The sequence below is a fragment of the Nicotiana tabacum genome, chromosome 13 (genome assembly GCF_000715075.1).
Source record: "Nicotiana tabacum cultivar K326 chromosome 13, ASM71507v2, whole genome shotgun sequence".
NCBI lineage: Eukaryota > Viridiplantae > Streptophyta > Magnoliopsida > Solanales > Solanaceae > Nicotiana > Nicotiana tabacum.
Window position 1 is genome coordinate 15,727,448 of NC_134092.1, and position 27,851 is coordinate 15,755,298.

The 27,851-nt window shown below is 36.5% G+C and overlaps 1 protein-coding gene across 1 annotated transcript; it reads right to left on the reverse strand.

Moving 5' to 3' along the window:
* Positions 1 to 3,440: 3,440 nt before the first annotated feature.
* LOC107789538 (protein MIZU-KUSSEI 1-like) lies at positions 3,441 to 4,103 on the reverse strand. The gene has a single exon (XM_016611377.2). It carries the CDS (start codon positions 4,101 to 4,103, stop codon positions 3,441 to 3,443), a length of 663 nt encoding a protein of 220 aa, XP_016466863.2.
* Between the last annotated feature and the right edge of the window lie 23,748 nt (positions 4,104 to 27,851).

Consider the following 27,851-nt stretch of genomic DNA (forward strand, 5'->3'; position numbering starts at 1 on the left):
ATACAGTAGTTTCAACAATCTCTTTATAAGTAGAACATGCTAGAATACTTGCAAAGTTTGCAACTCAACATGCTGCGTTGTTTGAGCTTTCCCATGTGTTCCTTCCTGGAAATTTTTCCAATAGGCTAAGCAACTGATTGTATTGATCCTTTGTTAAGTACTGAAACTCTTGATCGTGAGTTCCACCCTCAGCTTCTTCATATTCTGCGTGAACATTTGCAGCTGATGATGTATTCCTCCCCTTAGTGAACTTGAAATCCTGTGGAAAGTCATGTATCCTCTAACAATTATCTCTGGTGTGCCCTGGATTTTTGTAGTAGTCACAGAAAAATAGAGACTTGGCAGCTGGATAGCCTTGCTTGTTTGAATTGTACGAATTATGTGCGGCACCATTTCCTCTTGGATTGTAATTTTTCCTAAACTTATTATTCCCAGGTCCATTAACATTCAATGAAATGGACTCCATAACTAGTCTGTTGCTTGGCCTGACTTCTCTCTACTTCTATTCTTGAATGAGAATGCAGAAAGCATGTGCTATACTGGGCAGTGGATTCATCATGAGTATGCTGCCTCTCACCACTATGTAGACTTCGTTTAAGCCTATCAGGAACTGGATTAATCTTCGATCTTGCTCAGCCTTGTACATATTGGCCTTTGCAGCACAAGTACACTAACAATTGCACTATGCATGTGCATTCAGTGTATTTAATTCCTCCCAAAGCCTTTTTATTTTTGTGTAATAGCCTGTGATATCCAAAGCTCCATGGCTAAGGTCGTTAATTTCCTTCTGCAGTTGATACAATTTTGCTCCATTAGTTTGATCATATCTATCTTTCAGTTCTTGCCATAATTCCCTAGCATCGCTACCATCAGTTGAGGATTAGGGCATCTAATGTCCTTAAGACAACCTTTCGACCATGTCATCGTATCGAGCCCACTGATTATAAGTCGTATCATCAGTATTAGGCTTCTTACATTTTTCGGTAATGAATCCAACCTTGTTCTTCATGGATAACGCTCTGAGAACTCCCCATCTCCAAGATCTGTACCCAGTTCCATCAAAGGCAACAGGTACCAATGTCGTTCCGACACTCTCTGACGGGTGCATGTACAACGGGTTGGTTGAGTCCAAATTATTGGTCGTATTATGAGTTTCTTTATCTCCGGCCATCGATTGAAGACGAACTCTAGAAAATTAGGAGAAATAACCTCTGAATTTGGGGAGAAAAATCGAGGAATCTCAAACCCTAGCGACGAACTGTGAGGTGCAGATTTTGATTTTGCAAAGCTAAAAAACTGAAATCGAATGATGAAATTTGACGAGAAGGAAGAGACGTCGATGAGAAAATCGAGTTGAGCACTGATACCATGTCGAGATTGTAGTTAACGGAATGAATCAACCTTCATTGAAAGAGGTTGAGCTTGAGCTCTCATCGTGAGAGAAGCTTCTGGACAGAGAATGGAATTGGGGGAAAATATTGTGTGTTCCTATTCAACCGAAACCGAAAATGAGTCTTATACACGTGAGAAAATAAAAGAAAGAGTAGACTGCTAATTACGAAACTACCCATGTAACTAACTCAACTTCTAACTTCCTAAGTATTATAAATAACACCAACTATACTACTACACTTGATAATATCCAAACATCTCAATAATAGGAGTATAAATTTTATATCTCATATATTAGTAATATTGATTATAAATTCAACTATTATACTCTCTATTGCTTACTCGCATTAACATGTAACTATTAATCCAAAAACAACTCACGCAACAATAGCATCTTTTCAGTAGCGCAACCCAACATCAAAACACATCCGTAAAGTCTCCTCTTTTCCCAGAAAAATTGGTTCCTAATAAGTATATCTTTTCAGTAGGCTTCTTATTCACAACATGGCACTATGAGTCCAACATGCATTATATATATATATATATATATATATATATATATATATATATATATATACATTTTTCTGCAATTATAGCAGTATTGAATCTAATTCGGATTCGCACGTAATAGTCTCATATTAGAGGTTAGTTCCAGTATAATTCGTTACTAGTATGTATTTCTCTTTTTGAAACATATTTTGAAACTCCTCGCAGTCTATTCAGACTTTCTGGTCAGCCATAAGCAGATGACCGTGAAAGTAATTCTAGCCAGGTAAATCAAGAAAGGAAACAGGGTCAAATTTGTGCATGTACTATTTAAAACTGAACGGTTTATGTTAAACTTTTATTCTATTATTACTTTTGTCATTAGGAAAAAGTACTCTCGTTTTTTTCCTTGACCCCCTAGTGGAGCTCCAATTGGAGGGTAATTTAATTAAACAGTAGTCACCGGTTAATTGTATCCGTTTCATGCTAGAACTACGTTAGTGGTAAGCCAAGGGAATATATTGTTAATGACAAGGTATGAACGGATCAAAAGTGTAACGAAAAACAAAATCAAACTAATCTTTGGAGGCAAATATATATTTATATCCACAATAAATGAATTAGTGAGACTCCCTTTCTTTTGGTATCCCCAATCTTAATGAATTTTGAAAGTCAAACCATTTCAGGGGTCTGGTTAAATAAAAAACAACAAAGAGGAATTCACATGGATTTATGAAAGGACATAATGTATTTATGTACAAGTTAAAGTTTTTTGAGAAACAAACAACTTTAGTTTCTTTCAATGTCAAATTATAGACCTTTAATTCTTCGTATACCTTACCTCGACCTAGCACAACACAAAAAACATAGTCTTCTTTTTCTGTATTCAACCAAGAAACCCCTCCCCCCACCTGGATTTGAATCCTAAAACTATATATTCGAATAATAGGCAATTTCGATGAGAACTAAATATATTGAACTCTTAGCCTTGTACCAAGGTCTTAAAATAGCTTAGTTAAAATAAAATTAAAATTTGAAAGCAATGTGAAATCAATAGATCTATACTCTAGCTTGCGATATCATGTATACTAATATATTTTTGTAAGAGAGAGAGTTGCACTTGAAGTCTAATAAGCCTAGTTTGCTGAAGATGGGTTAATGTTAAAAAAAAACACATATTTCTTCATTCTTACAATATGAACCAAGGAGGTAAGATTCTACGCAACTACTTTCACCTCCAATTGCATGGGTTAAATACACAATCGGTCATCAAACTTATAGTTTAATTGCGGGAAAATTATCAAACTAACTTTTCTGATATATAAGTAATACTCCTATTTACATTAATCATTCGTCACAGCTAGTATAATATACCAAAAAAGGAAAAAGGAAAAGGTAGTAGAACGAGGCGATCTTTCCCCAAAAAAAGTTGTACAAAAAAAGAGATTATATTGGACGGGGTTTATCCAGTTCGCACAAAGCGCTCACCCGAAGGGCAAAGGCTCGGCTGCGGTTACTCCTTACCAAAAAAAAGAGAGTAGTAAATGAGATGCTAATCCTACTTAATTAAGAGATCGCAGAAAGAAAATGCTTAGCTCTTGACCCATATTTTCTTCTGGATCAACCAAATGAAAGGATTCAGAATCATGAGATCCATTAACCCTTTCAAATTTTCCTCTTAGATACATAATATCATCATCCTCTCTCTTTATAATAGTGCCAGCTCCAACATTTTTTGACTCCAATTTTCTCAACACTTCTAAATCAGCTTTTGTAGGTTTTCTCTTAACTGCAAACCCTACTCTTTTTCCATTACAATACATAGCCCATATTGGTATAGACAAAAGAGAATAAGAAGAGTACTCGAATACCATATTTGTACTACTCTCTAACGCGATTCTCACTATTCCCTTTCGCATTTCTCTAGCGAGTGTGGTTGTAGAAACTGCAAGTTCAAGAAGAAGAATAGGGTTTGTGGATTTAGGGTTTGTTTGGATACAGAAACTAACTTTTCCTTTACGAGAGCCGAATATTGTGCCCGTTATTGTTGTCGTTGTTGTTGTTGAGTGGTGCTTGAAATAGGGTATGGGTTTTTTCTCGTAAATTTCTTCTTCAACAAAGATACAATTGCAACGAGGAATCAGAAGTTCCATGAGCGAACGAATATACCTCCATGAACGCACTTGTTTCTGGCAATCCACAGAGGTGATTGGAGAGCTGATCATGTTGTTGATGATATAAAATACTAAGAGGTTCGTGGAGTTTGTTTAATTTGGCAGATGGTTGAAAGTTTTAAGAATTTTGAGATGATTAATTAACGGAAAATAAGTGAATTGAGCTAAGATCAGTTTAAGTTCTATGTGTTTGGGCTAAAACGGCCAAAAGATAAGGAAAAATGACATTCTATGTATATTTTTTTGCATATTTTTTTGGATATATATATTATGTATGTTATATACAAAAATTATACAAATTTTATATATTTTTTCGGCTACCAAATATAAATAATTTTTGGCACGGGCTAAAAGTAAAAAAAAAACCAAAAATATAATCTTAACATAGTATGATATTTTTTATTTTGGGCCTAGCCCGCAAGGTTTTACCCTAAAGGTCTTACATCGTTAAGAGTATCAATTTTTTATAAGCAACTTATTTTTCTTTTCAATTTTATATTGAATTTGGTTCACACACATCCAACAATCTCAATCTCTCCCTTGAACCGAGCTACACAAGACATATCACTATTCATGGGCTAATTTGGAGTAACTATGTGCAACCCAAATGATTTGAGAATTTATGGTTACTGAAGCCTAGAAGAGAGGTTGTGTCTTTGAAGCTACAGGTAAAGGTAGTAAACCGGCCAAGAGATGGGCAAAGGCACTAATTCGGGCCCTATGTCATCACTCCGCCATTCTTCATACTCGTCTCGCCAAACCATTGGCTTCTGATACTAGTTATTAGGCTAAGAACGACCGAAATATACTCTTAACATGGTGTGATATTATTCGCTTTGGGTCAAGCCCACACGATTTTCCCCAAAAGACCATTAAGAGTATCTAAATTCTTATAAGTAGCTTATTTTTCTTTTCTACTTTCCATTTGAGACTTTATTCAGACACACCCAACACTATGCACACATAATATTAATATCTACACAATCATATTACTTAAAATATAATTGCATTTTAACTCTAATTAATAGTATTGGTTAGTTACTTTTAATACACTACTAGAAATTCGGCAAAAATCGATCGCGGACCAATTTTGGTCGGTCAAAAAACCGACCAAAGTCGATCGGTTTTTCAAAATATATATTTTTTAATTTATTTTTATGAAACCGACCAACTTTGGTCGGTTTTCTTTGGCGCAAAAATGCAGAAAACTATTTTTGAGTCCCGCGAAATTTATTTTTCAAGAAACCGACCAACTTTGGTCTGTTTTTCATTTAAAATAATTTAAAATTAATATTAAAAAATCGACTGCAATGGGTCGGTTAATTCGGCAGGTCATTTTAAAAAACCGACCGAATTCGATCAGTCATTTTATTTTTTAATAAAATCGACCGACATTGGTCGGTTATTTTCGTGCGAAAATACAATTAAAGAGTATAAATGAAATAAAAGGCAATCTTAAAATAAAATGCACCAATAGTCTAGTGGTAGAATAGTATCCTGCCACAGCACAGACCCCGGTTCAATTCCCAAATGATGCATTTTTTAATTACATAATTAAAATACCGATCGACTTTGGTCGGAAAAAACCAACTAATTTCGGCAATTTGTTTTTGAATTTAATTGACCGACCAAAGTTGGTTGGTAATTTTCGACCAACTTTGGTCGGTATGCCCTTCCGACCTTCAAAATACCGACCACACGTTAATGGTCGCGTTTTGGACGGTTATTGGTCATTACCGATCTACTTTGGTGGATTTTTTTGGACGGTTTTTACCGATTTTCTAGTAGTGATAAATGGTCAGTAATATCTTATAACAGATAAAATTACATCGGTAATATAAAAAGATCATCATATATTAATAATGTATATAACTTAAATTCAAGCAAGAAGTCACGAAACACTTGAAATAATGTTTTTCATGAAGAGAAATTTATAAAAAAACAAATTAAGAAATGTTGAGCAGGGACAATGGAATCTAAGGATTATAATGTGACCATTATTATTCTTACCTTTTTCCCTTTGGCTGAAGGAAAATACAGGTGATGAATTGCAACTGTTCTTGTCCTTTTCTGTCATCTTATGAAAACGTCCAAAACCAAATAACGTCCAAAAACCAAATAATTTCCCAAGCATGTTTTGATCTCCTGTATTGAAGGTCTGTGGTGTTATATCCCCTCTGAAAATGATATTTGGACACATGAAAAAGGAGACGTCTTTTCTTGGCCACCTCAAGAAAATAAAGGAATTAATCTCTTTTTGGAAATTAATGTGGTGACTTATATTTCTAGTGACGTCTATATCACACTCTTGAGGGTGCGATTCTTCTCTGGATCGTGAATGCGAGATGTTTGTTCATATCTCTTTTTGGAAAGAAGAAATAACACTCTAGAAGCTTCAGTGAGCTAGCATTTCACCGCTCTAATTAAAGTAAAAGAAATTGTTTTCTCTTTACCATATGCTTGCTTGGCCTTATGTCTAATTAGAGTTGTATAATAACCCTTCAAAATCTAGGCGATTATGTAAAATTGGCTACCTGGATTAAACCTGTATATCGTGTTCAATAAAGTTTCGTACTGCAGCTAGCTCGGACTATACATATATTTGTGTGTACGAAAGTAGGAAAAGAATTGGTATATATTTAAATGGCTAATTCACCGTTTCACTTTCTAGAGGCATATGTAGTCACTACTAAATAAAATATCAAATTTGCTACCGTTAAATCAGTCGAAAATCGTATTTTTCCGACTCTAAAGAGTCAGTCGGAAAACACGTGGTCGCAATATATTTGTGATAGAATCAGTCGAAAATTTACGATGGATTCAGTCGCAAACTGAAAAATATGGGGACATTTGAATTTAAGCCATTTGCGACCGAATCAGTCGCTAAATTTGAGACTGATTCAGTCGCTGATCAGAATTTAAAAAATAAATACAAATTAAAAGTTTCGATTGATTCCGTCGGAAAATTAAAAAGTATAATTAATTTTTAATTAATTATTCCGATTGAAACAGTCGTAAATATTGAGTATAAATTAATTAAATTTTTCAGAAATTCTCCATTTGCGACTGAATCAGTCGCAAATCTTAATTAAAATTTTGTTTGAAATTCTCGATTTGCGACTGAATCGGTCGCAAATATGGGTAATTTCTTGTGAAATTTGCGATTGATTCAGTCACAAATCTGGGCATTTTTAGCATAATTCTGCTATATTTTAAATTATACCACCTGCCAAATAAAACAGCTAACCAAATACCTAACAACCAACCAAAAACCTAATATAACAATCCAAATCCAATATTTACTACAAAACGAACAGTAATATTTATAACAATTCAACCAACTAATCAAACAACCTAAATTACACATGTCTCTAACTTCAACTCTAAAACATCCAAATATTCTATTCAGAATCAGCCTCCTCCTCAGACTCAGACTCACACTCCATTGCAGCTCCTTTCTTGCTTTTCCTTTTTAACAATTTTTGGATCAAAGCCTGAGTTGCTTGAAATTATTGCGACATGTGATCCACTTTTTGACGCATAGCTTCCATGTCTTCTTGGAAAACTGATGCCCCAGTGAATAATGATGCTGGTGGACAACTGGAGGATGGTTGTACTCCAATCCTGTAGACTCGACCTTTATTTATTATTTTTATAAAAAATAAAGAAAAGAAAAGAAAACAAAACAAAAACGCAACTTTCAAACTAATATCAAAATAGATAATTACATAATATTTATACCTTTATTCATGCCACCAGCCGCCTGTGTCCAAATTGCAGTCATATCCTCCGAGGCCGACTGCGTTCCTTCAGACTGAGTTTGTCGCCATGCATCAAGAACAATATGATACTTGTCCTGAAATAAAAATAATATACGTTTTATAAATAAAATAAACCAAGAGGGAAACAAATATGGACTTGTCATACATAACTCAGGTGAAAGATTATACGACGTAACAAACACCGGCCAACATGAATATGGTGCAACATAGGCTGCAAATGGAGTGAATCCATTAGTGCATAATCCCAACCTAATATTTATTGGTTCACTAGCAAAGTTTGGGAACACCCTATCAAAATGCTTCCATGCTTCTCCATCTGAACGATGACATAGAACACCATCTGGCCTTCTATGCTCATATTGCCATCTCATATAAGGAGCAGAGCTCATTGATGCATACAACCTCTTTAACTTTTGTATAAGTAGTACGTAGTGCATCGCCTTCTTCGGGATCTTCTTCTTTTCATCATTTGTGGCATCCTTGTAACGAGGCTTGTTACAAAATTTGCAGTTCTCTAGAGATGCAACATCCTTATAGAACAATATGCAACCATTCTCACACCAATGGATCCTCTTTGATGAAAGACCAACTTGAAAACTTATTTTTTTGCCATGTAGAAATCTTTGGGTAAGTCAATGTTACTCTGATTAAGTTTATTCATAAGCCCAATGATAGAATTCATGCTCGATTTAGAAATAAAACTATCCGACTTAATCTGAAGTAATCAAACAGTAACAGACAACTTAGAATGCATTGAACCTTCATACAACGGACAACTAGCTTCCTCTAACTCTTTGAAGAACTTCTTAGCCTCACCATTTGGCTCAGATTGAGCCCCCGTGAACATCTCAAAAGCATCCCTCATCATGTTATTGAATGAAGAATTTTCAATATTATTCTCCACTACGGGACTACCCTCCTCACCACCAAAATAATTATGAAAATCAACATTATTTACGCTATAAAGATTCTCCCCATGAGCAGTCCATATATAATAATTTTCCATAAATCCCTTTTTACAAAGATGACAAGTAACAACATCTTCTCTCAATAACTTAACACACTTGCATTTCACACAAGGGCACCTAATCGTTCCTTCAATACAAAAATCATCAAGTGTCCTTGCCTTAGCAATAAATTCAGCAACCCCTTCTTTAAATTCATCCCTTAACCCCTCACGATTAGGATGATTCCTATTATACATATACCTATGATGCACAAATGTCATCTACACACAAAAAAAACTTGAAATTTATAAGATATTTAAATTATTTAGTTTATTTAAAGTAATTAATAGGTTACGCCAATTCAAAGGTTCATTTTTTAAAGTATTATATTCTTTTAAATTAAAATTCATTAACACTGAAAATCTTACGTTTATCCCTATTCTATGTTATATAAATCTCTCAAAATATAAATTAAATTTAAATAGCTTCTTATATGTTCATAAAGTCCACACATGGCCAATAATTTGTCAAATCTACAAATGCCTTTTAATGTAGCAATTATTAAGTTTTAAATTTAATATTAGTCTATTTAATAAATTAGGAAGTGATAATAAGATTAACTTCTTAAACTTAAAACTAAGGCTTTAAATTATAACTACTTAATACAATTCCAAATAATTCTTCTCTAAAGTTAACAATTTCACATATACATAAACTTCAAAATTTTTAAATCCACATATAGATACTAACCTCAATTTCAAAAGTGAATTTAGTTTCAAGCTTAAATATTAATACATCTATGGCAATTCTAAATAAACATCTATGAAAATTATAAAATAGTTTCAAATTTAATTCAATTAGAGAACTAAAAAGTATCTAAAACCTAGAGGCAAGATTTTTAATGTAAATAGATTCCTAATGTAATTTTCAAATGTGGAGCAGAAATATAAAAATGAAAGAAATTTTGATTCGTTAGACTGCTATAATAAGAAGTGAATGGGGGAGGTGGGTATTGGGGGGGGGGGCGATCTGGGGGTCTCAATGGAGGAAGAAGAGATAAGAAAGAAAGAAAAGAGAAGAAGAAAGAAATGGGGGCGGGGCTGGGGTTTTAAAAGAGGTATGCGACTGATTCCATCGCAAAAATAGTGACTGTTTCAGTCGCAAATTTAAAAAAATAAGTTGACCAAAATTTAAATAAGTTTGTGTCCGTTTCCGTCGCAAATGGTCAAACAAAATAGTTTGACTTTTAGTTTCCGACCGAATTTGTCGTAATTGTTTATCCCGGATTTTTGCATCAAACATTGCGACCAATGTTGTCGGAAACATAGTCGAAAGAATTTAAAAAATATAACAAATATTACTTTTGAAATTTTCAATCGAATCAATTGGAAATTTTTGACTAATTTTTTCGGTCGAAAATTTTCAGTCGCAAATCTGCTATTTTTTAGTAGTGAGTGTAATTGTACGGGGTTCATCTAATGAATCCAGTACTTTCGTTGTGGGAGTATAAATTTAGTGTAAGCATTTATTAAAATTACAATATATAATGGATCTGAACCCATAAAAAATATAATAAATTCAATATGAAACGTATAGAGTTTAAATCCTAAATCCACCTCTATCCCTCTCCCTCCGGCCTCCGGTGAGCTCCTAGGAAAGAGATCCTACTCCCAAAGAAAGGAAGCTTAAGAATAGTCATTAAGAGAGGTAATAGTGACCCTCTTTTGCTTTTTCAAGCTACGAATATAGAGATCAGGTTGGAGAGTGAAAGGGACGAAGTGGTATGAAGTTGTTTGAACCTAGCGCTCAGTCCCAAATTTGACGAGCGCAAAACACACACTTAAGATATATAAGATGTCTAACTAAAATTAACTAAGAATCTAAATCTATTGACTAATGACAATCAAAACAAGGAATAAGAAAAGAAGGTTATCAATGGGAGAAGATAGGGTTTTGATAGGATAATTGCAAGATAACTGTTTGGGATCTAACTCTAGACAATTCACTTCTAATGTTCAAGCGAGTCTCTCGAATTTACTCAATTATTAGTTCAAACGTTCAATAAAAACTTCTCTCTCGATTAAGTTTTAACCTCACAAGCTGAACCAATTTAAGCACGTGAAGATATGCAAGAATGTGTAGTGGATTGGTCTTTAGGAAAACCTCTTTCGATTATTCTCCTAACTAGGTTTAATCAATGATTCAACTAACCTCTTTCGATTACTTAGAAGAATCTATGAACTTAACCAACAATATAATGCAAAGATATCAGAAGTTATACCTCTCGCGATTACATGAACAATTGAATATAAATGCAACAATTAAATCATCCAAAAATGCTTCAATACATAAAACTAGAGTTATAATTCAAAAACAATCATCAATACATCAAATCCATCAAACTCTAAAGAGAAATACTCCATAGATATGGAGCAATTCATCACAAATAATATTAAAGTATAGGAAAACATAAATTCGATCCAAAATCAGGTCTTGAGTGAGGAAGGAATGATGAAATCCTTGTGCTTGTATTCTTCCAACTCCTCCTTAGTCCACTTAGGTGTAAAGTATGTCAAAAAGTCCAGAAAATAACGTTTTTCCATGTATTTATACCAAGTAGGGTCGAGCCTAGACGAAACCACCTTCTCCTAGCCAAAATAGGATTTTCACTTAGTAAAAATTATACAGGCGCGCCGCATGGGGTGACGCGCCATGCAGGGCAATAGTGGGGAAATTCAGAGAGCTAATTTTTTCGCTTTGCAGGAATTTTTCACTAGCGCCCCGCTACGCATGGGGCGGGGTTGTAGTGCAAATTTCTGAGAGTAATTTTGTTTTCTCATTTTCTGATATCTAGACTTGGTCCTCGACCCCCGAACACGATCCTGGCTTAATCCCTTGGGCTTTTACTCAGACTTCAAAGCTCCAATTAGCTCGAATTAGCTCCACAAAATCTACATAGCACAAAATCACTCCTACAAGGCATAAAACACACAATAAGTACAAAACACTACAAATTAAAGTTCAAACACGAATAAAGTGCAGTGGATTAGAGTGCAATAAGCGACTAAAATACACAATTCTAGCCTACCATCAATACCCCACACTTAAACTATTGCTCATCCTCACGCAATCAAACTACTTCACATAGAACACAGCCTTTTTTAAACAACTTTCATAACTCATCACACCAAGAATATTTAAAACAGAGTAAGCACACTACCGTAACATCCCAGCCTCAAGATTTGACTCAAAAGCACCACGCATTTTTTTATAACCTGCTCACTTACTCTAGCACAGAGGTCAACGACATTACCTTTCCTTCATGAATCAAGTGCCCTCACACAATAATAGAGAGTAGCTCCACATACAATGAAATTTAAGAAAAATTAGGAACTCAAGATAGAAAGAACTCACTCACTATAAGAAACAACATTCATATGCCACAAAAGACGTACCATAGGCTTGCCCGTAGTGTACTATTCTACTAATTGAGGTCATTCAGTAAAGGATCAAGTATGACTTTAACTGGTTATAATATAGGTTGCGGGATGGGTAAGATATATTTAGATACAAGAGTGACTACACCTCCCTAAGCACTTTTGTCACGACCCAAAATCAACCGTCGTGATGGCGCCTATCATAGAACTAGGCCAGCCTCAACTCAACAGCCCAACACCAGCAACACTAAGTATGAAAACGTTAACGGAAGCATTCAACATTTAAGAAAATTGTTTAAAACATATGAAAATCCCAAAACGATACAATCCAGCCCAAAACCAGGGTATCACTAAGTACATGAGCATCTAGATCAGAAATACATTCCAATACAGTGTCTAGAGATATAACTGAAAGTACAACAAAGATAAAGAAGGAGAGTCAAGGCCCGCGAACGCAGTGCAGCTACCTTGATAGTCTCCAAAACTCTAGGATCCTCAATCAGTAACCGCCGCTACGACCGGTATCGCCTGGATCTGCACATGAGATGCACGGGGTAACGTGAGTACACCAACTCAGTAAGTAACAAGACCAAACTTTGGACTGAAAGGTAGTGATGAACTCAACCAGTACAGCTAAAATAGAAATAATTGAACAAAAATGTAGACATGCTTTCAATTAAATAGGCAACTCAAACAGTAAAATGAAGCATAACCGAACAATGTAAAGAATATAACTCCGTTATCCCTACATGCCAATGCACATACTATATGTGATGCACCATGCTGTCAGCCTCATGTGCTCACACTCTCAAATGCTCAACCACTCGGTACTGTATATGGCCCATACGGCCTAGGGAAGATCCATCCCAGAACATATACATCACTGACTATAAGTCAAGCAGTACCGAGGAAGGCCAATCCAGCCTTGTGAAGAAGATCCATCTCCAGGTATCAAGTACTTTGGACAAGATCCATGTCCAGGGAAGATCCATCCCTCAATAATATCAATCGCGCTCACTGAGGGCGTGTTACAAACTCTGGAGGGGCTCCTACAGCCCAAGCACTATCATAATCATCAATATAACCACTGCGGCGTGCAGCCCGATCCCATAACTGTCACTCATAACCAGGCACTCGGCCTCACTCAGTCATCAACCTCTCCAATCTCACCACAGACTCACAATGTCATGGAAACAACCCGGAACAATGATATGATAAATAAATAATTAACTGAGACCGAGGTATGAAATAAAAATGCATGATCATGACTGAGTATGAAATAGTAAAAGTAAACAAGTGAGATGACAGCATGAAACGACCGCTACGGGTCTAAACAATACCGGCACAAAGCCTAAACATGATATCTAGCATGATTTACAGTTCAACTACTTTATCACATGATGAAAACATGGATATCAACAGGATGGAGTCACTAAACAGTGCCATGGAATCACCCAGGTCACAATTCTCACGGTGCTCGCCCGCACGCCCCTCACTTGGCATATGCGTCACCTCAATACCAATCACATACCACATAACTTGGGGTTTCGAACCCTCAGAAGCAAGTTTGAAAGTGTTACTTATCTCAACTCAAGCAAGTCCTACTCCAGAATGCCCTTGCCTCTCAAATCGGCCTCCAAATGTCCTGAATCTAGCCACAAGCAATACAATACGATCAATATATGCTAATGGAATGAATTCCACAAGAAAAACTACCAATTCGGACCAAAAACTCGAAATTGGCTCAACCTCCCCCCTCCCCCTCCCCCGGGCCCACGACTCGGAATCGGGTAAAAATCATAAATTACGAACACCCATTCACTCACGAGTCCAACCATACTAGTTTCACTCAAATCCGGCTTCGAATCGACATTCAAATCCCAAAAAATCATTTTATGAAGTTTCTACAATTTTTCCCAAATTTTCACCTCAAAGTACTAATCAGATGATGAAATCATTGATATATTCATGTATATTAACCAAATTCTATATCTTGTGCCGAAACATATCAAATCAATCCGGAATGACTTCAAATTTTGCACATAAATCATAAATGACATAACGAAACTATTCTAATTTCCAGAATCAGATTCCGACCTCGATATCAAAAAAGTCAACTCCCCAGTCAAACTTCCAAACTTAACTTTCTATTTTAGTCATTTCAAGCCAAATTCTACTTCGGACTTCCAAATAATTTTTCAGACACACTCCTAAGTCCAAAATCACCATACGGAGCTTTGGGAATCATCAAAATTCTATTCTGGGGTCTTTTGCACATAAGCCAATATCCGGTCAACTATTTCAACTTAAGCTTCCAACATGAAATTCACTCTTCTAAGTTAACTCTCAAATACCTTAAAACCAAAACCGATAATTCACACAAGTCATAATACCTCGTAGGAAGTTATTCAAGACTTAAAATAGTTTAAAGGAGCGTAGATGCTCAAAACGACTGGTCGAGTCGTTACAATCTCCCCCACTTAAACTTACGTTTGTCCTCGAACGTGCCAAGAGTTGTTTCCAAGCCATCACATCACTATTCCATCTACCACGCACATATCCGGGGGTGATCCCACGTCACCCTATTCTATATAGGCCTGACAACGTAACACAACTGAAAATCATTAATTTAACCTTAGCCCAAAACATGGAAACCAATTTCTAACACCCAGAATTCTTTCCAAGATCTAAATCTTACACACCATATAAGTCTGAATAAGCTCTATCAAGACATAGCCATAAACCCAAATATAATCACATTACATACTACACAACTCACATACTCGTAACACCATTCCCGATCACAATCACAGTAATTACTCCAAACCAACCAAGTACAAGTATTAAAACCCCGCATTCAATAGAACTTCATTCCAAAACCTTCGTACATTGCCAATGATGAAAGAAACAATCAAAAACTCATAACCACTCATCAGATTAACTAACCATGGAGCTCTCTCGCCCTAACCAGAACCATAATCACTTTCTAAGCCGTTTCAATATTATACTACTGAATGTACTGTAATCAAACCTGATAGTACCCATTCTAGGTCCAATGACCTTATATTATTAAACACAACTATCCTATTGACATGCCACACCAATACAACTCAATCCACAACTGCGCAACCTCGTACCCAAAATGGAAGATGTCTCAAAGTAGAGAACCGTATTGTAAGTTCAACAAGCACCACCACAACTGTAATGCTATAAGCTCATTATATATAGTAGAACCAAGACACACAAATTTAATAACAGTAACCAGCTCTTCTAGAGCTCACATTAACATCACTCGCACGGACAACTCACGTTCTATGGTATCAATATCTGAAATCGCACGGACAACTCACGTGCCAATAACATAATCCGCCTGGCATGGTCACAGGCCTTTAATTCAAGCATAACATACAGGAGAAATCAAATAAGTACACATGAACCATCGTAACTAATCACAACTCCAGTACTCGCATGGCTATCACATTCTTCATTCACGATCTCCCCATGAGGAATACTTTCATAATTCTTTCATGCCACATATAAATAATTTTAATATTAGCAGTCTATCAACCAGGTGGGTACTGCAATATCGATGAACATCCGTAAGTCAAAACACAATGCGCCTTCTGAAACGCGCACCCTTCTCAAGAATTACCGAGTAGTTATAACATTCATCGAATTATCGGAAACCGACCATGCTGTCCAATATTTGTTACCTTTTCTTCAAGACTGAACTGTCACCTTGTACATGTAAATCCTAATCCCGCACAACACAACACATCTATTATGCCATCTGACAAGCACAAGAATCCCATTATCAACTCTCAGTCACCAGCAATTACATACCTGGTTAGTTAGAAACCTTCATCTTGCTTCCTTCTATGAGGAAATCACGATACACAACACGTTTCCCACACCAGTAGAAAATATCTGGTTCAAACCATCAAGAACACTTTAAATTCCATCTACACATAACCAAGCTATTAGAACTAAATTCCTCTAACTCGACCAAACCACGTAGGTCACCAAAATCCAAGAATATTTCCACCAAAACATCTGTAGAGTCTCACCACATCATAATTACCCCTATAAATACCACAACCGAAACACACTCTGAAAATACCTTATTTGAGTCTAAGGTCGTTCAATTCACCTTCCTGATACCGAAATATAAAATCCATAATGATATACAAAAATGCCACAAGTCTCGACACCATCCAACTTAAATCTCAGATTTTAGCCATAAACAAATCCGCCAAAAATTCTCAATTGTTACATATTAATCTCGAATCCATTAGAACTTTCTCGAGAGTCACCCCCTTTGTTCAAATCCACATTATTGCACCGTCCAAACGGGCCAGAAGGCACGAGCCCCATTAGCACAACAACACTCAAAGAAGTAACTCTACTTTAATACCACCTATCAAATTCATACTCCGTGTGCGCTACATCATTCACAAATAACAACTCACTCATCCCACAATTTTCATATACTCATAAAGCGTAATATAACCGGTATCCAGAAATTTCCTTACTCGAGTCAATCTCGAACTCCACCTCTGCAAGTCATCATTGATTCCCAAGTATACTTCAGACCAAACAAATATTTGACACAAAACTATGAATTGAATTGTCAATAGCAGGCTCTCCCACTTGGCTCAAAGCCATAGATTAAAATACTTGATAACTCACAATACCCATACTTTATTACTGCCTTAATACCACTATCAGTTCAACGAAATGTTTTCTCAAGCTCAGGACACACCAACCATAAAATACCTCAATCATCCGCTAATCTCGCATTAATTCTCTTAACACTCAAGTCAACTTTCTCAACTAGATTCAAATTCAAGTCTCAACACATACACCCCGCTGGCAGAAAAGAAACTCTATATTCGCATCATAAGGAACACACTTACATAAATTACTCCGCAGGAGATAATCCACCTACTTAGTCTCAAATTGGCATCTTGTTATACCCTTTCGCAGCCATAATTACTATGAAATCACTTAATCTTTCTGAGTCCAAACTCATTAACCAGACACGAGAATTAATTTGCCCCACAATTTAACAACGTGAAGGATCTTTCAAAACATTCACACTCGAGATTGTACGTCACATCATACTCATCACAAAGCCATTCCACCGCTCATCGAGCCACAAATTCTACTCGTAGGGACATTACCGGATATAAGGATCCAAATGTACAGATTACAACTGAAGCTACAGAGCCTAAGCTGCAGTCTAAACCTGGCCTCAAGTCCTCCAGACTGGCCCATCACCAAAATACAGAATACACATCTTGAACCTCGTTCATAGGATCATAAGCTGGTGATGCACAACTGATACCGAGCGTTCATGTGCGCATACGAATACGTGGAAGGAATTCAAAGAGTTATATTTCATGCTGAATCAATTCCGCACAATAGAATACAAGAAAGTAAAATTTTCCTAAGGGTTCGGCAGCCTCTCGAAGATAAGTCTAGACGTCTCCGTACCGATCCGCAGGACTCTACTAAACCTGCTCATGACTCCTGAGACCTATGTCACCTAAAGCTCTGATACCAACTTGTCACAACCCAAAATCAACCGTCGTGATGGCGCCTATCGTAGAACTAGGTCAGCCTCAACTCAACAACCCAGCACCAACAGCACTAAGTATGAAAACGTTAACGAAAGCATTCAACATTTAAGAAACACTATTTAAAATATATGAAAATCTCAAAGCGATACAATCCAGCCCAAAACCAGGGTGTCACTAAGTACATGAGCATCTAGATAAAAAATACAGTCCACTATAGTGTCTAGAGATATAACTGAAAGTACGACAAAGATAAAGAAGGAGAGTCAAGGCTCGCGAACACCGTACAACTACCTTGATAGTCCCCCAAAACTCTAGGATCCTTAATCAGCAACCGCCTCTACGACCGGTATCATCTGGATCTGCACACGAGGTGTAGAGGGTAATGTGAGTACACCAACTCAGTAAGTAACAAGTTCAAACTTTGGACTGAAAGGTAGTGACGAACTCAACTGGTACAGATAAAATAGAAATAATTGAACAGAAACATAGGCATGCTTTCAATTAAATAGGCAACTCAAATAGTAAAGTGAAGTAGAACCGAACAGTGTAAAGAATATAACTCTGTTATCCCTACATGCCAATGCACATACTGTATGTCATGCACCATGCTGTCGGCCTCATATGATCACACTCTCAAATGCTCAACCACTTGGTACTGTATATGGCCCAAACGGCCTATGGAAGATCCATCCCAGAACATATACATCACTGACTATAAGTCAGCCAATACCGAGGAAGGCCAATCCAGCCCTGTGGAGAAGATCCATCTCCAGGTATCAAGTACTTCGGACAAGATCCATGTCCAGGGAAGATCCATCCCTTAATAATGTCAACCGCGCTCACTGGGGTGTGTACAAACTCCGGAGGGGCTCTTACAGCCCAAGCGCTATCATAATCATCAATATATCCACTGCGGCGTGCAGCCCGATCTCATAACTGTCACTCATAACCAGGCACTCGGCCTCACTCAGTCATCAACCTCTCTAGTCTCACCAAGGGCTCACAATGTCATGGAAAATACCTGGAACAGTAATATGATGAATCAATAATTAACTGAGACCGAGGTATGATATAAAAATGCATGATCATGACTGAGTATGAAATAGTAAATGGAAACTAGTGAGATGACAGCAAGAAACAACCGCTATGGGTCTAAACAATACCGGCACAAAACCTAAACATGATATCTAGCATGATTTACAGTTCAACTACTTTATCACATGATGAAAACATGGATATCAACAGGATGGAGTCACTAAACGGTTCCACGGAATCACCCAAGTCACAATTCTCATGGTGCACGCCCGCACGCCCGTCACTTGGCATGTGCATCACCTCAATACCAATCACATAACACATAACTTGGGGTTTCAAACCCTCAGAACAAAGTTTGAAAGCGTTACTTGACTCAACTCAAGCCAACCGGAATGCCCTTGCCTCTCAAACAGCCGCCAAACATCCCGAATCTAGCTACAAGCAATACAATACGATCAATATACGCTAATGGAATGAATTCCACAAGAAAAACTACCAATTCGGACCAAAAACCCAAAATTGACTCAAATCCCCCCTCCCCCGGGCCCACGACTCGGAATCGGGTAAAAATCATAAATTACAAATACCCATTCACTCACGAGTCCAACCATACTAGTTTCACTCAAATCCGTCTTCGAATCGACATTCAAATCCCAAAATTTTATTTTATGAAGTTTCTACAATTTTTTCCAAATTTCCACCTCAAAGTACTAATTAGATGATGAAATCATTGATATATTCATGTATATTAGCCAAATTCTATATCTTGTGCCAAAACACATCAAATCAATTCGGAATGACTTTAAATTTTGCACACAAGTCCAAAATTACCATACGGAGCTATTGGAATCATCAAAACTCTATTCCGGGGTCGTTTACACATAAGACAGCATTCAGTCAACTATTTCAACTTGAGCTTCCAACATGAAATTCATTCTTCTAAGCTAACTCCGAAATACCTTAAAATCAAAACCGACAATTTACACAAGTCATAATACCTCGTAGGAAGTTATTCAAGACTTCATATAGTTTAAAGGAGCGTAAATGCTCAAAACGACCGGTCGGGTCATTACAACTTTAATATATACATTTCATTGTTCAAAACCCCACACTTATGTCAAACCATAACTCCACCTTCACATAATTATACATCAACTCCCTACTTCTTTATGCACAATTACATCAAGAGTCACCACTATCAAAGAATATTTTGCACAACAATACAACTATTTTTATTCTTTTCTTACTCTTACATTTTCAAAATAGTGCACCTTCTTTATTATTTCAATAGTTTCACTCAAACGCCAAACCAACCACCCCACACTTCACTTTTACAAAGTTTATATCAAATTCAAGTGATCACGAGAGGTAAAAGGTTCAAATAGATGGTCAATTCAAATAAATGGTTAGGTCTTGTAATGTGGTTTCCAAAAAAATGGGATTATAGGTTCAAAAGGGTTAACTACGATATATAACAATTAGGTGGGTAAAAGCATATAGCTGGCTCAACAAAAAAATGCCTAAGTCACTTCCAAGACTGAATAAAACTACTATTACACTTCATAAACACACAGGGCAAGTTCTAGACATCAAATGCAATGCACAGAATAATATAAAATCTCACACACACATGGCACATAACTCACTCAGGATTGTACTATGAAGACGCTCTAGTCAAATCAGTTAAGTAAAGTTAAGATCATACAGTTTAAGGTACTTATACAAGAGTCAAAAACTAAGCCTAAGCGTCACAACTAAAGTACTCACTATTCTCAAGGTATAATAGAGTCAAGAAATATTGACTTCAATTCATTTCATAGCACAAGGTTTCTTACTACTCTACAAAACAAAAACTAACTACACCCGGTTCAAGCAAGACCCTTAGAAAAGAACCGCAACACAAAGAAAAACCAAGGGGGAATTATTACACTACCTAACAAAAGAAAATCATTTTGTCTTTTTCCTTTTTTAATACCTCAAGAAACCTGCCGAATGATATCCATCGTCGGAAAAAATTGAATTTTTTTCAATTTTTATGGTTTTTTCAATTTTCCAACTACTACAACTAACAAAACTAACACATATACATACAATATACAATTATCACCCACCCCACACTTTAAGTTGTGGCATGTCTCCATGACACACAATTAAAAAGTATAAGGTAGAGGAAACTTTCCTGAATATCTAGTCGGGGTCTAAGTCGAAGTCGGGCTCCATTCCTCGCGCCCGAACTAATGCGCACATACGTGCAGACAGTCTTTTCTCTATATTTTTGGGGTACACCCCACACTTATCTTTCTCGCTCACCGCAACCTTCTCTTTTAAGCCCTTCACTTTCCACTCAACACTCGCAGCTGATTTTTCTTCTTGCACTCCCTTTTCTACATCCATCTTGAAAGTCACATTTTCCTCACCCACTCTAAGCATGAGTTTCCTCTCATGTATATCTAATATAGCTCTATTGATCTCTAAGAAATGGTCTTCCTAGGATGAGGGGGACCTCCTTGTTCTCCTCCATATTCATAGCTATAAAGTCTATAAGAAATACAAACTTATCTACCCGAACTAACACATCTTTCACTATCTCTTCGGGTGTTATAGTCGTTTGGTCTGCCAGCTGCAAAGATATTGGAACCGACCTCATCTCTCTAATCTCCTTCTCCAGTTTCCTGTAAATAGATAGAGGCATTAAGTTAATTAAGGAACTAGAATCACATAAAGACTTATCAAAAATTATAGTTCCTAATGAGCAAGGTATAGTAAAACTCCCTGGATCTTCACATTTTTGTGGGAGTTTATTTTGCAATATCACGTTGTATGCTTAGTGAGCTTCACCACTGCAGTCTCCTCTATTTTCCTCTTCTTCGTAAGGATCTCTTTCAAGAATTTGGCATAAGAAGCCATTTGTGAGAGCACTTCTGTGAATGGTAAGTTCACATGAACCTGTTTCACCACATCCAGAAATTTCTCAAACTGCTTATCCAGCTTTTATCTACATAGCTTTTGAGGGAAAGGTAAAGCAGACATATGTTTTCTCTCCTCATGTTCCTCCCTTCTTGATTTTTCTTACTTCTTCTTCTTCTTCTTCTTCTCAGTTTTTATCAGGCCTTTCTTCTTCTTGTCATCATCAGTTTTTAGCTGCTCCCCACTTTATTTTGCAAGTATCACATCTTTTTGGATTGAGGTGGGATCTTTCAACACCTACTCACTTCTCAAGGTCACAACATTCATTGTTTCTTTGGAATTCTTTTCTGTATCAACGGGGAGAGTGACTGGAACCCTCTCAGATAATATTGTTGCAATCTGTCCCACTTGCTTCTCCAAATTTCTAATTGCTGCCCCTTGTACTTCAAATCTTTCATCCATTTTCACAATGAAGGCCTTCATAAGATCATCTAAACTAGGCCGATTTGGCTGTTGAGGCTGAAACTGCTGCCTCAGCTGATTCATAAAACCAGGATCTCCTTGTCCCTGAAATCTGGGGTTGTTTTGTTGCCACACATTTGCAGCACCCCCAGATGAACTCCATGAAACACTAAGGTGCTTCTGACCTATTGCATTAAAATTATAGTTCCCTACAGCATTCACTTCCTGAGTTGAGTCTTGACACTCATGAGTAGGGTGTCCTCTTCCACACATATCACAAGCTGCGTGAGGCTTATTTTGTATCTAGGCTAAGGTCAAATTCCATATTTCTTTGGCCATAGCATCAAGTTGTACCTGCATAGATGTATTAGCATCAACCTGGTGAACACCCGTCGATTTTCTTCCTTCGGCCCTCTTAGAGGGCCACTGATTTGCATATTCAGATAACTCATCAAGGATTGTGACTATCTCCTTTGGAGTCTTCTTCCCAAATTGGCCTTTAGCTGCATTGCTCAATGTTCTACGCGAGTCCGGTGTCAATCCATCCCAAAAGTCCTAGAGTTGCATCCAGAGTTCAATTCCGCTATGTTGACACTTTCGAACAATCTCCTTAAACCTCTCCCATGCTTCAAAATCAGTTTCAGTATCTTTCTGGCAGAGGTTATGGATTTCTCTTCTAAACTTGCCCGTCTTAGCTGAGGAGAAATATTTATCAAGGAATTTTCTGGTCATCTCCTTGCAAGTTCTAATTGATCCCGTAGGCAAGCTTCGGAGCCATTATTTTGCATCATCCTTAAGAGAAAAGGGGAATGCCCTTAAATACAATGCATCTTGTGACATACTATTATATTGAAAGGTGTTCATAATCTCCTCGAAGTCCATTAGATGTGTGTTTGGATCTTCGTTTGTCTTCTCTCTGAAGACACAACAATTCTGAAGAGTTTGAAGAAACCCTTGCTTCAATTCAAAATTGTCTGATACAATTGAGGGTGGTCTAACACTTGATAAACCTTGATTGTAGACCGGCCTAGCATAATCACCAAGTGGTCTCCCAGGTCCAGAAGCTATATTTCTGAACTGGTCTGCAGCCAAGGGTTGATTTTGAGCAATTCTCCGACCGCTTTCTTCTTCGTACGTAATCTGTGCATCTCTAATAGTTACTTCCTCAACATCCCGTGCAACTTGTTTTCTTTGTTGGGTTGCTTCTCTCGCAATCAAATCTACATTATCTTCACCGTTTCTAGCCATGAGTTCTTTGGTTGAGGATTGCCCAACCTTTTCTACCGCCTCGGTGAGATTTCTTTCCTTCCTTAGTTGTCGCAATTATTTTTTAATTTCTGGCTCGTATGGTAGCACTTCCTTTTCAAAAGTTCTAGTCATGCACCACTCTGAACCTGTAACCTGCGCACAGTCAAAGAACACCAAACATAAAAAGAGAAACTAAAAGTAAAAAGAAAAATAATTCCCAAATTAGCACTACAAACTATTTCAAACACTTTTGATTGTCAATCCCCAGCAACGGAGCTAAAATTTGATGACTGCAAAATACACACTTAAATTCAGCTCGTTAATCAAATTAAGTATAGTATAATATCGTATCTATAGGGGTTGGATTTAAACAGTATTCTCGTAGTTTCTAGAGTAGTTGCTATCCAAGATGATCAACAGTTGAGATTTATATGATGTCTAACTAAAATTAACTAAGAATCTAAAGCTATTCACTAATGACAATCGAAACAAAAAATAGGCAAAGAAGGTTTTCAATAGGAGAAGATAGGGTTTTGATAGGATAGGTGCAAGATAATTGTTTGGGATATAATTCTAGATAATTCACTTCTAATGTTCAAGTGAGTCTCTCGAATTCACTTAATTATTAGTTCAAACGTTCAGCAAAAACTTCTCTCTCGATTAAATTTTAACCTCACAATCTGAACTAATTTAAGCACCTGAAGATATGCAAGAATGCGTAGTGGATTGGTCTTTAGGAAAACCTCTTTCGATTATTCCCCTAACTAGGTATAATCAATGATTCAACTAGTCTCTTTCGATCACCTATAAGAATCTATGAACTCAACCAACAATATAATTCAAAGATATAATAAGTTATGCCTCTCTCGATTACATGACAAGTGAATATAGATGCAACAATTAAATCATCCAAAAACGCTTCAATACATAAAACTAGAGTTATAATCTACAAACAATCATCAATACACCAAATCCATCAAACTCCAAAGAGAATACTCCATAGATATGGAGCAATTCATCACAAATAAAATTAAATTATAGAAAAATATAAATTCAATCCAAACTCGGGTCTTGAGTGGGGAAGGAATGATGAAATTATTGTGCTTGTATTCTTCCAACTCCTCCTTAGCCCCTTAAGTCTAAAGTATGTCAAAAAGTCCAGAAAATAATAATTTTCATGTATTTATACTAAGTAGGGTCGGACCCTGATGAAAACACCTTCTCCTAGCCGAAATAGGATTTTCACTCTGTAAAAATTACACAGGCTCACCGCATAGGGTGACACGCCATGCGGGGCATTAGTGGGGAAATCCAGAGAGCTGATTTTTTCACTTTGCAGGAATTTTGCACTAGCGCCCCACACCCCGCTACGCATGGTGCGGGGCGCTAGTGCAATTTTCTCAGAGTAATTTTGTTTTATCATTTTTTAACATCCAGATTTGGTCCTCGACTCCCGAAAACGATCTCAGCTTAATCCCTTTGGCTTTTACTCAGACTTCAAAACTTCAAATATCTCTTATTAGCTCCACAATATCTACGTAGATCGAAATCACTCCTACATGGCATAAAATACACAATAAATGCAAAACATTATCAATTAAAGTTCAAACATGAATAAAGTACAGTGAATTAGAGTGTAATAAGTGACTAAAATATGCAATTCTAGCCTACCATCACACATGCAAGTAATATTGTCCTAATACTTTCATATTAATTTTTGTTTTGTGGTTTGAAAATGATACGTGTAACCTCAATTTCACTAGAATGCCTATCCCTAGGAAGATCTCAAACCATGCCTGTAATATTTTGGCCAATCTGGAAAACTTGTTCACGCTTCACAGCGCTATTATGTGTAATGATTCTTTAAGTTTTTTTAAATATACTGTGTCTAGTTTGAATGTTTGACAAGAAAAGAAAAAGGTTTTAATCCAGGGGTGAATCTACAATATCAGGTACGGGTTCCCGGGAACCCAATAATTTTTGTCCGAATTCTGTATTTATATTGAGAAATACACTAAATATATAAATACTTTTAGCTGGGAACCCAGTACTAGAAGTGGCTGTTGGTTCATCGGCAAAGGAGGACCCTGCTTAGACTATATTTTTGTAAGTTGGTTGACGAGGATTCGAATCCAATATTTGACAAATGAAGTTAAATTAAAAGAGGCCAGCCAAATAAAAAAATTTGCTGAAATTTTTTGTCCCGATAAGTTATTATTGTATATTATTTGAGATCGCTGGGAAGTGGGAACCCATAAGTTTCAAATCCTAAATCCACATATGTTTTAACCCAGTATTTTGTTAAGTATTTGGTAGGAAAATTTTGGCTAGTTGTGATATTTTGGCCTTGGACTTCGAAAGGCAACTTTATAGGGTCCATAAAGACATGGGCGGATCTATGTAGGGACTTTGGGGTGGTACGGCACCCGGACGCTCGGGTAAAATTCTATTTATGTATTGGTATTTTACTGGAAACTATAATATAGGTTTTCAGTGGCACCCGAAGGTAACAAAATGACTATGGGTGCCACAGTTGAGTTGCCAAATTTTCACATGCCAAACTCGGGATCGAATCTCACTTTACTTTCTTTTTCTCATTCTAGATCTTTAAATTTTATTTGAATGTGATTTTAATCATTTTTTTAATCATCTAATGTTATATTTTTCTTGATTTTTTTTAATCATCTAATGTTATATTTTTCTTGATTTTTTAAAAAGTGATGACATCAATAAACGCAATACTATCTAGCTATATGTAGGTTGATTAGACATATTTGCTAACTTAAATTTTATTTATGTGTGTTAATCATAATAAATAGAATTTGTATTGAGAGAATTAGATCGAATTGGACAGTTGTTTTAGTGATCACATATTTATTTATGTACTAAAAATCTTGTAAACTGATTGAATTATTTCATAATAGATTGGATCGAACCGAACCGAATTAATTCAAAATGGGTTGAACCGGCAGAATGTACACCCTAATTCAATGTCCTTCGCTAGTGATAGGTTTGTATTAAAAATAATGGCACCCATCGTCATCAAATCCTGGATCCGCCTCTGCATAAAGACAATGAATTTTGTTATGATGCATATTAATTATTAATGCAAATTCTATTTTTACCAAAAAAAAAGAAATGTTTATTGACATGACTTGGCACCGATTTCACCTTTCATTAATTTTATACTGTGCTTTCATAAACACTAGCATCTAAATTAAAACGCGCGAGTTCTTTTTCATTTATTCAGAGCTCTTTTAATGGGGGCCGTTTGATTATTGATTTAAGAGGAACAAAAAAAAGAAATAGAGTGAAATCAGGAGAAACGTGTAGCCATAACATCCAAAATTCCTAAACTTTTTAATCATTGAGAGGCATATATATATATATATATATATATATAGTCAATGAGTTTAACTGATCTCGATATTTTCTATATACAGAATATAAGTATATTTATAAAAAATAACTTAAAATTACAAACAAAAATTTAATTATAAACCTATAATTTAAAAACTGTAATGAACTCGTGATAAACCCTTAATGTTGAACTCATTAAATATATATCTTATAATTTATTGTAATAGTGCACTCATCGTCTGGAAACCCTAGACACGACGTCCGCATGTAACAACCCGACCGGTCGTTTTGAGCTTTTGCACTTTGCTCGGTAGTTTGAGGGTATGAGTAGCTCAGTACGATGTATTATGACTTGTGTGAATCGTCGGTTTGGTTTTCAGGTTATTCGGAATAGATTTGGAAGAATGAATTTCATCGTTGAAGCTTTAAGTTGGAAGAGTTGACCAAGTTGGACTTTTGTGAATTTGACCCCGGAGCGGAGTTTTGATGGTTTCGTTAGGCCCGGATGGTGATTTTGGACTCGGACGTATGCCCAAATTTGCATTTGAATGTTCCTAGAAGGATTCGACACTAATTGGCGAAAGTTGGAAATTTGAAGATTTGGAAAGTTCATAAGTTTAATCAGAAGTTGACTTTGTGGATATCAGATTCGGATCATGGTTCCGGAAATTGGAATAGCTTCGCTATGTTATTTGGGACTTGTGTGCAAAATTTGAGTTCATTCTGAGTTGATTTGTTATATTTCGACGCAAGTTTTGAAAGTTGAAAGTTCATTTAAGTTTGATTTGAGGCGCGGTTCGTCGTTTCGATGATGTTATGAGTGATTTGAGGCCTCGAGTAGGCCCGTATTATGTCATGAAACTTGTTGGTATATTCGAACGGGGTCTCGAGGGGCTCCGGTGAGTTTCAGACGTGGTTCAAATCATTTTTTATCTTGTTGCATTGTTGAAGATTTGCTAGTACTGGTATGCCGCATCTGCCGAGTCTTGGTCTCAGAAGCGACTTCGCAGATGCGGGCTTTCCATCACAGAAGCGAGAA

Excerpts from the sequence above, each read along its gene's own strand:
- LOC107789538 (XM_016611377.2), bottom strand. The coding sequence starts at position 4,103 with ATGATCAGCTCTCCAATCACCTCTGTGGATTGCCAGAAACAAGTGCGT.